The sequence below is a fragment of the Vanellus vanellus genome, assembly GCF_965231255.1.
Source record: "Vanellus vanellus genome assembly, chromosome: 4".
NCBI lineage: Eukaryota > Metazoa > Chordata > Aves > Charadriiformes > Charadriidae > Vanellus > Vanellus vanellus.
In genome coordinates, this window is record NC_138909.1 from 57,332,045 (window position 1) to 57,345,822 (window position 13,778).

General features: G+C 37.7%; 1 protein-coding gene across 1 annotated transcript in view; it reads left to right on the forward strand.

The window, feature by feature from the left end:
• Window positions 1-13,778, forward strand: part of EVC2 (EvC ciliary complex subunit 2) — a gene marked incomplete at its 5' end in the record, with an annotated part of 81,887 nt that overhangs the window by 46,668 nt on the left and 21,441 nt on the right. The window contains 4 exon segments of the mRNA XM_082482674.1: window positions 4,950-5,109; window positions 6,423-6,884; window positions 9,850-10,050; window positions 11,594-11,716. Coding sequence (XP_082338800.1) covers window positions 4,950-5,109; window positions 6,423-6,884; window positions 9,850-10,050; window positions 11,594-11,716 — 946 coding nt within the window.

Genomic DNA, 13,778 nt, shown 5'->3' on the forward strand with positions numbered 1-13,778 from the left:
ATGTAGTACCAGCCTTTTGGCATCAACAGCAGGAGACAGCACTGTAGAAATATATCGGTCTTTACATTGTGGATTTTTCTTTGATGATGTTGACTTAAGTTAAAAGTAATTTAATATTAGGAAGTGGGAAGTCTGTTGAAAGCTACCAAAGACTATATCTGTTGATACAATTGTAATTTACCTGATATTTTTAACCTTTCCTTGCTCTTCTTTTACTTGTCCTGTATGCTGCCTCATTGGAATCATATGCTAAGTTTAGCCTCAAGATTTGTTGATCAGAGAGAGGTTCTTCCAGTGTGCTTGCACTGCTTTGCCTATTTTGCTAAAATCTGCAGCTGTGTGGTTCAAAGGCAAAAATAAATCTCCTGGCGCAGGAAATATAATTCAGATGTGTCTTTCACAGAGAGTTCCTTTCCCTCAGTTCATGCCTCTTTGCAATCAGGTTATAAGAAATGTTCTGAGACGTGTTACTGGATTTTGTGGTTATGTGAAAAGCCTTCATGAGAAACTCTCACCCGTATGACCACTGCGTCTGTGGCTCAAATCATTGCAATGAGCAACTGGGACATCTCAAGCTGGAAAAATAAGTTCCAGTCATTGATCAATATCTGTTATTGCACTAAACAGTCACAAAACAGATCAACTAAAAAGAAGAGAGGAAACATCTAGTATTAGTAATCCAAGACCTTGTGGATCTGAATGTATCTTAGTATAAACCCAGAGGAAGTTATAATCTATGCTAGGTGGGCTTGAATTCCAATTTTTAATTATAAAGTGATTTGGGGAATATTTACAAATTGGAGTATTAAAATCTGAGCAGCAAGAGAAGTCTGGTCTGATGAGCTGGTACTTCACATTTGTATCCATAACATCCTCTCATTTTTCATTCTAGCATTGAATCTGCTTGTCTAAATATAGATGCAGTTCTGTCTTAATCTATTGTGTCCAGCTTTAGTGTGCCTTAAATTTACTGCTATAAATGGAATTTTAAAATGCAGAGCTGTTTATATGGAGAAGAGAAACTGAGAGAAGATGTAGATTAGATATACCACAGATAAACAGATTCAGGGATACATAAACCAGCAGATAAATTATGATGGTCTTTTAAAAATGGAGCTTAATAGGATGTTTAAAATTTATCAGATAGCAAGGCAATTTCAAATTAACATGAAAAAGATTCTCTGTGGCCAGAAGTAAAGGTTATAAAAAGCAAAATAAACCCAAACCAATTCTAGAGAGGGTTGTGAACATTTTAAATGAAATAGAGCAGCCAGTTTTCAAGCTGGGCTTTCTAAAGAGACTATTTAAATAAAATGTCTTGTTTGTCAAGACTGGCTGTGGGTGCTCAGTGCCTTTTGGAAATTAAGTTCATGGACTGCAGTGCCAAAAGGCAAGAAAACAAGTTTTAAAATATAATCTGTAATGATAAATTTCAGGGATGTCTAGCTAGGGTTTTTGTGTTTTCCCATAAAGAATAAACGGGCAGGAGGGCGATACTTGGGGCAGTATTTATCCTGGGTTGTTCCAGCTATCCTCAGAGTCACGAGGTTCTTGATGTTTTTTAACTACAGCGGCTGTAACTTGTTGCATTGTTCTTTTGCCACTACCTGCTCATTCACAAGAAGTTTCCTTCCTTCTTTGGTCTCTTAAAAACTGAAGCGAAGTCTTCTGACTCGCTAGTCCTTTATAAATAAGCTCCTTCGTAAATTTCTCCCAAAATATTAACTTTTGTAAGACCTGAAGCATTTCTTGTGAACTGTGTTTTTTAAAGCGGGCAATTGATTGACATAAAAGTTCAAAGGAAAACATCTTGTATTGGTCTCTTACATGGACTTTGTTATAAGCAAAGTAGTTTTCCAAACTGTCCTGCAGGACCTTTTAGCAAGTTGGTATTTGAAAGTGAATTCCTCTAGCAGTAATGAATTAGTACAAAGTTGTCTAATAATCTCTTGAAACCTTTTCTGCTTGTAGGACTTTGTTATGCAGAGAATTTATTGCTCTAAATTATTTACCTAAATCTGATCTGGGCACTGGCAAGATGCTAGTTCAGCAGGTGAAATCCTGAAGTAGCTGAAGCGGAGTAATGTGGGCACTGTCTTGCAGGTTCTTTCTGTATACTTTCTGTATAACAGTGTGATCCAGCCTCCATGCACGTCCACGCTGGTACAACTTTTCTGCTTTGTATCCATCTCCCTATGTTTCAGTGATGCTCACATTCCTTCTCTAAAACAATCTTCCTTTGCTGGGCCCAGCATCACTTAGTTCTCCATAACATCAAGCACAAACTACTTTTAGTGCCCTCATTTCACATTTTCTCCTCATTTTGTTGGCTTTCATTTAGTACAGAGAAGTCAAGGTCTGTCTGCCTCTGATTGACCTGTGATACTGCTGCTGTTGGCCACACACTCATCTTTGTTCCTTCCATGGTGCTCGCTGCATTTGGGAGGATCTCCCTGTAAACATCTTTGTCATTACTGCAGTATTCTCCTTCATTAAAATTCTTCTTGTTCAAAGACATTAAACATGTGCCTGCACATTTCTTCAGTGACTGCATGTCTGGTATGCTGAGACCAAGCAGTTTATCATACAGTCTATATTGTCTCATTATCTTTCTCTTATTTTGTGTTTCAGTTCAGAGTCCTTTGGTATGAGGACATCTTTTAATTCTAATACTGTAATTGGTTTTATACTGTATTTATAGGAAACCAGAAATGAAGGTCTCTTGCCAGGATTGAGCCTTCTAGGAATTACTGTAATGCTGTTTAATGTGAGTTGCTGCATGAACTCCCATAGACTTCTGTCGTGGTCGGCGTTTTGCCCATTATTTTTTTTATCTGGGATTTCTAAATAAGTAGATTCCAAATAAATAAGTAGATAGGTTTTACAATACTGCATTACCTTCAGTTTGAGCTGTGGATATATTGGATCTCTAAGTAAATCAACAACTTGAAATTGAAATAATGTAAACTTTTTTTTTTTTTCATCCTAAGAATAGGTAGGTGTACATAATCTTCCAGTCTTTGTGTTGTTGCATGGCTTTTCCTATAACTTTCATTTGCTGGGCGGTTCCAGCACATGTATCTTTTTCTATTGCAGCCCCTTTTCACTGCTCTGGACAGGGATTTTAATTGAATGGAGCAAGCCTGGGTTTATTTCCTCAGTACAAGATAGGATGAAGGTGTTAAAACTAATATGTTGGTTATTATCTTGTCTCACTTCCTTACCATAATAAATTTACCTTTTATTCACTAATCTTTTGCCTTAGGTTTGATCAAAGTGGGGGGCAGGACTTAGAGTTACCAAACATGGGTAGGAAATAGGTAATGGCTTTTTTTTTTTTTTTTAATGTAACACTGAAATTTAACATTGATTGGTTTCAAGGCAAAAATGACTTGGCCAAAAGATCCAGGAATGATGCTTGGTGGATTTCTCTCAAGGTAGTGAGAGGTATTTTAATCCTCTTTGCAGAAGATTAGGAAATACAATAGATAGACATTGGAAAAGCTCCGCAAAAGGAGGCGGTCTGTAGTTGACATAACTGTGTTGTAAAGTAGATCTGAGTTTCTATCCAGCACATTCATTATTTAGGGGATAATGTTTCGTGGCTTGCTCAGATACTTGTGGATGCTTGAGCAGTAGATGGAGAGGTGTGAATTGTGAAATCTGGCCACCACAGTTACAGTGCAGTGACTGCAAACAAGTTAATACATCAGTCTTCTGTTTCATTTCTTTTAGCTTTTATTTTGAGGATTTTATTTGGAACTAAGCTGGTACGGTATCAACAAATCTTAATAAACCAGAATGAGACTCTGTCCTTTCTGGAGAAGGGCTTGCAATGTTTAGCTGCTACTCTGGTTTGTGAATTGGGCCATGTATGATGCTGGAACAGAGACTTGGAAGTCCTGGATTCCTTTGAATCCAGGCTCTGTGTGTAATGATAATGTCTTCTGAAAAATGGGAATTTGAAAAATAAACCAGAAAGTGTTCGGAGAATATCCAGGTTCAAGTCAGGAATTGGTGCTTTCTTCTCAAAGTTCCATGTTGACCTTTTCAACCCCACATTTTGGAAGTCCACTGTGTTTAATATTAGAAATTATAACTCGCAAACGTCCAACAGCCTGGTCTGATTTACGGTGTTCTTTTATTCTTTTGTTGTCTGAGAAAAATTTGGGGAATTTCTGGTATAAATATAATAGCAGGTAATTTTTGGAATTCAATTTAAGTGTCCGGAGAGGGAGGTTTTTCTAACTGTTGCAGGCATGATTGGGATTTTGCTTACTCTTTGAAATTAAATACTGTAGCAACTGGAGGTAGACCATAGTCTTAAACTTCCATTTGAAAGCACTGTGTGCTTAAGACTGAGAATTTGCTCTGTTAGGTTATTGTATTTCATTATTAATTTTAAATCTTTATAATTTATCTGATGCCCTAAATGTAATAGTAAATCTGAGTAGAAATCTTTTCACGGATATGATTGCTTTGTATCTTTAAGATAATTTTTAGTTGTTTTACTTTATTAGATTATATCTTTTGAAGAGAAATTTGTTTCTAGTGAGGAGAAGAAGTTATAAAATACATCTAGAATTGCATTCCAGGGGCATTAAATGAAAAATGTAAATATCATGAATAACATAAGGTTTAAAATGTCTCATTTGAATATTGCTCACATTACTAACTGATATGTAATTGGTTTTTCATTTGTGTTCCCTTCCTTCCTTCTTCATACACCTTCACTCTGCCTTCACTAACTGCCTCAATTCTGCACTCATCTCTCAGAGTATCTTTCTGTTGTCCATTTGCTTGTTTGATCCCCCCAGGTATCACTGCTAAAGAAACAAAGATCTTTCTGTGTGTCTACTTTGTTGAGCCTTATTATGGTACTAATTGCCTCAAATATCCTTTTGCTCTTAAGAATTGGGGATAACAGGCTTCAAACACTGTTATTACAGAGCAGGTCATCTACCTGAAAGTCATTTGGGAGTGCTGCTGGACAGAGCTGAGGCTGAAATTAATTCTGTTAAACAGAAATTCGATCACGATTTAAAAGAAGAAAAGCAAAAGCTTCGCCAGAAACTCATTACCAGGCGAAAGCGGGAAGTGCTGCAAAAGGTAATTATTTTCAGTATATTTATTTTCACAGGGCTTATCATGAGTTAAAAATTGAATGAATTGAAAAATAAAGTGTAGTTCTTACGACAGGGGTGAACACTGCCAGGAGCATGGATGAAAATAAGTATCCATTGTTTTTAGCTGTGTGCCGCCATGTGCTGTATTAGTTATGCAGTAATTAATTGTTGTTCTTTTATAAAAATCTGCAAGAAAGTCATATAACTGGAGAAACTTGCGAAGCTCCTCTGCTTGGTCTAACCTGCCCAAGGGGGTTATGGCAAGCCACTGCAATGTGCAAACAGGCAAAGGCCAACTGAGGTTGTGGAGTCAGTGAGGGACATGGCACAGACCTGTGACAGTTGTTGTTTTCCATGTCTTTCCTGGATATGTGTGACTTGAATGACTTCTACAGCACAGTTAAAATTGAGCTACTAATCAGAACTATTTAAAAGATGCTGTACCTGTGGTTGCTTATGGTAGGACTCACGTCACCTAACCTCAGCCATCTAAAAGTCAAGGCTAACTCCAAGAGCTTCTGATCATCTCATAATAGAAGATGGCTTGCACGTGATTAGAGATAAGTGGAAGGGAGTTGTTATCCAAAGGTCCCCGTCTTTCTCTGCCTAAAGGATGTAGAAAAAAAATATCTTGGATTGGATGATATTTCTTTAGATGACCAAGATTAGGTGAGATTAATTTTACCTTTTGTGGGATATGTATTTCAGTGTTTTCTGTTCTTTAACGGGTATCAGTGGAAGGAGAGACAACAGGTTAACAATGGAGACTTGTTTTATTTATTCTTAGAATAGGTAGATGTGGTTTAGCTTTCCAATGAAATTGCTGCGTGCTGTAAGATGGGCAAAATAAAATGAAAAAAAAACAACCACCAACCCTTTTTTTTCCCCTCTCACTTTTTTTTTCTTCTTTTCTGCCCTTGGTATTTGATCCAGATTTACTTCTGGAACGCTGCCAGATCATTACAGTTCAGTCACTTGGGACTGTGTCAAACCACAAGATCATGCATTTGTTTAGGTGTTAGCCCTTCTATCTAGCAGCAATCTAAATCTAATCTAACACAGGCCTGTGTTAGCCCTTATATCTAACAATAATCTGAATTATCACAGGCCTGCTGAATGCACACAAAGCCATCGTGTTGAGGGCTAGGTAAGTCTCTGGACACTGAAAAGCAGTTTTGAAAACACTGAAAAACAAAAGCATGAAATTCTGCGTTGCTGTAAAATACATATTTAAAGAGCTAGAATTTGAGATGTTCCTCTTAACCTTGTTCCTCCTTTTGGCAAATGAATCGGCAGAAAGAGCATCGGAAGGAGCAGCTGTCACTTGGAGACCCCTTCAAAACTACTAAGGAGGTCACGCACTACCTGAGCTACTGGAAAAATCTTCTGAGTGATCACACTGTTGAATTTGAAGAACTTAATGAAAAGCTTGACAATGAGGCCAGTGAAGAGCTGAAAGAGCTTCTATTTAATCTAACAGAGAAAACTGTTGAAGAGCTTAAACGTGTTCTGTATGGAGTATTTGTGCAAGAATTGTTAAAGCTCAGCGTGCCAAAGGTGTTCCTGCTGGAAGCCGTGGAGGAGCATAAAAAAGAGATGTTTGTTAAACATGAACAGCTTGAAAGGGAAGAGCATGATAAGAGCATGGCTGCTGAAGACCTGCTTCAGCTCACCAGGCAGGAGCTAAGCCAAGAACTGGAAACAAGCATTTCGGAACAAAAAAAATTAAGGAACTGGGAACAATCAGTATTCATGCAAGTATCCTGCACTCTTTTCGTAGTTATTATTGCAAATAGAGATGGACCGGGAGGTTCCACAGCTGTCCGGGTATAATTCCTAACAATCAGTTCTCTGTTGGGCACTTGGGAATTGACTTTTTTGCGTGCCTTCAGCCCCTGCGGTGCCAGTGGGTGAGCCAGCGCTCCTAGTGCTGCAGTGGGAATCCTGGGAAACGACGGTTTTGAAACCAAAAACATGGAGTGGTATTTTTATACTTCTATTCACTCTGTGTCAGGTTTCACTTTCACATATTTCATTATTATTCTCAGTCTGTTCTTAGAGGTCAGGCACTTTGGAAATGTCACTTAGTATGTCAGGCCTAATTAGTCCCACGTCCAATTTTGATATATTCCTTCCAGCCACGAGTCAAACCTTACTCATAGGTTCTTTTTAAGCTCTGCCTCAGTATTTCCGTGGGTTCCATAAATACACAGCATGGTAGCCTGCCTCTCTGGCTCATGGGCTCCATGCATCAGAGTTGGCCAATGCAGCCACCAAGCCCCGAGCCAGAGATGCGTCATGGCAGGGGTGATGTTGCAGAGAGGTTTGCTGGCCCTGGGTGCACCTCATGGCCATCGCTGTCTGTTGCAACGTGTCCCTGGGGAGGTGGGAAGATGGGTGGTGGCCTTGCTGCCATTGGGGGACCTTGCGCAGGGAGAGACCACGGCTGCAGCCAAGAGTCGCGCGTGGTGCTTCTCAGACTGGGCAGCAAGGTGCCTGAGAGATTTGCACTGTTCATTAACATTTCTTTTTAACATTCAATTACATTTATGACTAGTTGTTTTATTACCTGAATATTTGCAGTACTCCATTTCCTATACAATGTCTATTTAATAACAGACATTGTTAGAGACATGGGAACGTGAAAAAATAGTCTGCTGTCAAAAATGCAGCTTTAGGGGAAGCAACTGGAACAGGCAAATCTATATTAGTCTGCCTGTGGAGCAGACGGAACCGGGCATGAGAGATTGAACAGATGGGGGGGTGGGGTGGGGGGAAAGCATTAGTAAAGGTTTCTTTAAATCAAAACAGATGTGTACGGGCAGTTTTGTCCAGACAGCATCTTTGTAAGTTTGCCTGCTGCACAGTGTAAAACCATATAACAGGAATATAAAAAGAAACCTTGCCCATTACGTTTGCTTTGTTAAAAAAAAAATAAATCCATTTGTGTTTTGTTTTGGTTCTAATTTCAGGGGCTTTGTATTTTGTTCAGCAGTTAAAATACTTCTCTATAAACAATTTCAATGCATTTTCTAGCTTGTCTTATTATCTCTTATTTACATTGCTGAGAGCAGACCTGAACAAGCAGGGAATTAGATTGTATGACCCAGCAGGTCTTTCCTGTTTCTAGCTTACAGTTCCATGATAATTGTGTTCCAGCCTGCAGTGTCACCTGTTGTATTTGTTAGACGATATCTTTATTTGCAGCAACAGTAAGCTGTTTGTTTTCCAGTATTTTACTCAAAAAAAAAAAAAAAAAAAAATATGCAACACTCGCACAACTGTCCTATCAAAAGCCCCTTACAGACAGTGACAGATTTTATGTTCAGTTCAGTGTGTCAATTTTGATATTTCAACAACAAATGCCAGCTCTCACGTTTATGCTCTCATCTGCTATCTAGTTTTCACAAAGAATTATTTTGAATGATAGCTTTTCATTTTGTTGCTTGTCAAAGAGACCATGAGTTAGTCCAAAATATTTATAAATGCTTTAATGCTTAAAGTCTTTTTTAAACGTGGACATGACAAAAATCTGTTTTACTGTATTTTCTTGTATATCTCTGTCTATGTATCTATATATATGGATATATAGCATGGATCTTCTTCTAAAAGTCTAAGACAACATGAGAAGTGGTTAAGTATACTGTAAATGCTTGCTTGGAGTAATATTCCCTTAAAGTAAGTAATTTTTTGAAGAGAAAAAAAACTTTATGCATTAAAAATGCTTTAATTTAGGAATTAGCTGTACTTTGCTGAATCAGTAAACGGAAATAAAGATTTCTAAACTCAGAAATATTTTAGAGAAATGATGAGGTGGTATAGCTTGTGATATACTGAATAAAAGCATCAGTGCTAATGGAACATACAGTATAATATATTTTTAAAAGAAAACTTCTTTTTTAAAAATGATGCTGTTTATGCTTTAAATACAAATACATTTTGGGGGAAATAGAGAAAATTTCCAAGCAAAAAAAATTATGATATTTTTTTATGTAATACTCTTAAGAAAATATTTCAGTGTAGTCTAAGGTTAACTACAACTGGAAGATGAATTTAGGCTTTAACATGCTTTATTTTTAAGTCAACTTCGGCATGACCTGAGGATCAGTTCCCCAGATGTCTATGTTGAGAACCTTTTTTCTACAAAACTGGAACTTTGAGTGATCCAAATTACTGCTAAAATATATTCCATGTTGTTCAGACTGCTAAAAGCTTTTTTACAAAGAGTAGTTGGAACCCTTGTGACTTGGTGATAGGAGGGATGACATACGTGAGTTTATAATAGAGACTTTTTTTATATTATTTTTTTCCCCTCTCAGTGGCCGTGACTGCTAAGTGCTGGGAAACAGCACAGGGAGACTTTACAGGAAGCTTTTATCTCGATTTCAGCTCTAAGTTCAGGGTTTGTGTTGCGTGAAGAGGTGGAAGAAAATGTGCTAAAAAATTATTTATTTATTTATTAAATATTCAAACATTGTTTCCCCCTGAAAATGAAGTTTTACAGTTCAGGAGGTTCTGTATGCAGAGTTTATAGTAACCTCAAGGATATTTTGAACATGCTGAGTAGCTCAGTCCTATGTGTGGAATCATTAACTGATATATGCGTAAGACAAAAAAGGATGATCGTTGTAATGTAAAGTATTTGTGTGCACGTCTCTTACATTTTATGCAATATTGCCTATATCACTGAATGGCAAGTGGTTTTTGTTTTTTTAACAGGCAGCTTCTAAGTTTACCCCTCTCGCTATCAGAAGAGGAATTGCTTCGAATGAGGCAAGAGTTGCACTGCTGCTTCTCTCAGGTGGACAGCAGCTTGGCTTGGCCCAAGATAAGAGCAAGAACCTTGCTTCAAGCTTTCGAGATGGAGCACAGAGACGCAGAGATGCTGAAAGTCGATCAGAATTTAGCAATGACCAATAAACAGGTGGGAATGATGTAGGATCAGTGTGGGGGTGTTTGAGGGGTTCATGGGTGTGTCTGCAGGTTGCTGGCCTTGGCTGCAGATACGGGTCCATAGCTTCTTTGTAGGTGTGACTGTGGTGCACACTTCTGCTGTCTGTGTGGATCAGTGGACCTTAAAGATAATTGTTTGGGCAGCAGTTGGATAAATATGTTTCTTTTCACATACATCTCCATATTTCTGCTGCTTTTGTGTCCTCCAGCTTTCTCAGGAAGAAGGCATAGTTATAAAGAAGCAGTTGGGTGGCCAAAAGGGGCTGCACCTCTGAGGAGAGTCCACTGAAATGCTGAAAGTTTGAATGGTGCTGAGCCTGGCTCTGAATATTAGGAACAGGTTGGGTCCTTTACAGCCCAGTTTCAGATTTCTCTGGCAGTCCCTACACATTTACTATTTTTGACACTAAATCAAGGAAAGATTTAGGGAGTTTCTGTATGTAAATGTCCTATGTTGTCTTGTCCATTTAGGAAAGTGAAGCTCCTGAATTAGCTGGTCTTTCTTGGCAAGAATTTGGGCTTGATTTCTTTTTTCTCTTTTCAAAAGAGTTGGGTGTATACAGAGGGTTGTGGTTTGGTTTGTTTTTGGGTTTTTTTTTTTTTTTTCCAAATCTAAATATGTAGAAGATGAGGCATACTCACTCAGAGAGACATTCCCAACAAGAAGTCTATCTGTCTATCAAATCTAGCACTTTTTTTAAAGAACTCTGTGAGGGGTGTTTAGTTCCGTCAGTAAAATGTAAAACCTGTGGAATCATAAATTATTTTCAGTTCTTAAACGGGGGGGGGGGGGGGGGGGAGGGGAAGTGTTTCCTGTACAAATTGCATCTGATACCATCATAAAAAGGAGGACTTTCTCTTGCTTTTTTTTGCTTCAGCTGTTTTCTAAACATGTAAACTAACTTGGGTTAATTGTACTAGGAATTAGCCTAGTTCAGAACCTTAATAACTTCTAAAGTACTAAAGAAGGGAAATGACTTTGCAAAGCCTTATAGTTGAACAGATGTTATCATTTCCCCAAGAGTACATTATACTTACTTGATATTCTTGTAAAGAAATAGAAAGGTCAAGAATAATTTGATTACATGGAATGGTGCCCCTAAATACTATCATGGTTCATTTGTGATTCATATACTGTGTCTTGAAAACAATGTAGTTCTTAAATTAGTATTCTTTGTTCGTTTTTAACCATGCTGAGGAGACAACGTATCAGTTAAATCTTCTCTTATTATCTCTGCTAAAGCTTGTTTAAAATCAAATTTATGTGCTAGTAGCTTTCACGGAAAGGATGAATATATAACTCTGTGAAAAAAATTTAAAAAGAAATTTCCAACTTTGAAAGGAATCTTCTGAATGAATAGGCAGCACCTTCATTTCAGAAATTTCTTCTTAGTGAAAGTCATCATTGCCAAATCTTTCATTAATTGCTGGATCTGCCAATAATAGCAAGTAATAATGTTAGCATCCTCATATATCTCTAACAAATAAAACATTTTTTGCTTATCTTCTTACAGCAGCATTCTAAAATTAAAACACCAGGATCCAGGAATAGAAGTAAGATAGATATTCTGAAGAAATCTTTACAGGACAAAATTTTCATTTATGAAGACTCAGTGAAAGATGAAAATTTGAATAAGGTAAGTGCAGACTTTTTCTGTACTGAGGTCAAAACCTAGATATTTAGTCATTAAAGAACAGCACTTTTCTATCAATGTGAATAAGAACCAGATAAAAAAGGCATAAGGTGTAGTGGCATCATGCATCTCTCTACTCTTGCCTGCATTTATCAAGATGATGTATTTCAAGCTTAATAGTTTTTGCTTTGTTTTAATTTTTGCACTTTAGTTACAGAATTGATTTCATGCCTTACCCTTTTTTCTTCCAGTGGTTCTGGGGCTTAGCATATGTGTGATTGCAAGACTCTCCTAGATCCTGTGTTTTTCTTAGTAGGGCTTTCAAAATGTGGAAGGTGCTTCACTCCATACTTCAGTTGAACAAGATTTAGTTCTTGGACCTCTCCTAACGCTACCGAAAACCCAGAAACGGGTTCTTAGATCCAAAGGCTTCTTGGGTAGGGGCTGAGTTTATTTGTACAGACCTTATTGAAAAGGAGCCTTGATTCTGGTAGGTATCTTTTAAAAGGCTTGCAGCCTCAGTCTAAAGTTAATCCTTAAGGAATGAGTGGGGCCAATGCCAATATGGGATTTTGGAGGCTTTTTCCTTCTGTGCCAGCAGATGTTCCATGAGGTCTTGTTTGTGTTCTCTAACTTTTCTCTCCTTCTCTTTCCCACTTGTAAAATATGGGTAATATTACTTTTGTACATCAGAGGAATGTTTCAATGATAACTGTGTTAGATGTAGGTGGTGTACAGCTATAAGAAATATGCGGAACAAACAGGTGTCATTGGTAGTTAAAATTTGTAGATAAAAAATAGTTTCACAAATGATTGCAATATCAATTTCAGTACCAATTTGGACAAGAATCTGTTTTTACACCTCTTCCCTGTGCTTTTTATACTTGTATCCTGAGAAATTAAAAATGGTGGGTCAGCATGTTCATTGAGAAATAATTTGTTTTATATGAGAGCAACACATTGTTAGTGCAACACACTGATAATATTGGTTGCAGATGATAAAAGCAAATGTTTATCTAGTCCAGCACCCAGTCTTTGAAAGTGAGAGCAGGTACTTGGGCAAAAATACAAGTGGGCAACTGTGTTCTGGCACTCTAATAATTTAGTAACTCTGGTCTAAGAATACCCTAATCCTTTAATGGAGGGATTTAAACTTTTGGCTTCAGTACTTAAAGCCCTGACCTCCAAAATTTAGATATTTTTTTTTCATACTATTACTTGAAAATACAATGGAGTAGAGCCTAAGCTCTTATGTTACAAGAAGTACTGAATACTTGTTTAGTATAAGTATCGCCTTACTTTTTTGTTAGAATCTTGTTTTAAAATTGGAAAATTAGGTCTTTAAGCCTCACAGTTTCAGTTTTGTATCTACCATCTGGCATACCTGTTGTTGTTCTAATTGTATGGCTGCACATTAGTTATAAAAAGCTAAGTGCTTTGGGCTTTTCCCAATAAGGAAGGTAAACTGTTGTTAAGGAAAATCTTTAGTTCACACGTTATCGTTAGGACATGGAAGTATAAGCAATAAACCTTATGTTGATCACAGCAGAGTTTCTTCCTTTTGGCTGTTGCAATCTGTTACCTCATTCCTCATTTAGAATCTTACACTTCTAAATTTTGCATTAACATGAACACTTTTATCATCTCGCTCAAAATTAACCATCTGAAGTTGCACAGCCAATTGAAGGCAGGGAAAAAGGATGATGGAGCACTGCTGTATTTCTCCTGCCTTCACTGCTGCAGACTTCACACCATGTCGTGGGTTCTGTCTCGCTACAGATGGCTGTAAAATGGTTTCCAGCTAATGCTTATGAAAAGAGCAGCGGGATGTGTTTTGTAACACACTAAAACAGGCATGACAGAGCAGAGCAGCTAACAACTCATAGACAGGAGGTAGTGAGTTGGGAGGCCACAGCAAGAAATTTGAAGCCTAGTCTTGGAGCACCTGAGAGTATCATTGACCTTGCTATGAAAATCTTCAAAAGCAGGCTATATCTACTTCTTTTGTGTTTCATAGCTGTTTTGAGCTGTCTTGTGTGTGAGGAAGTAGCTGTTCCTTTCTGAA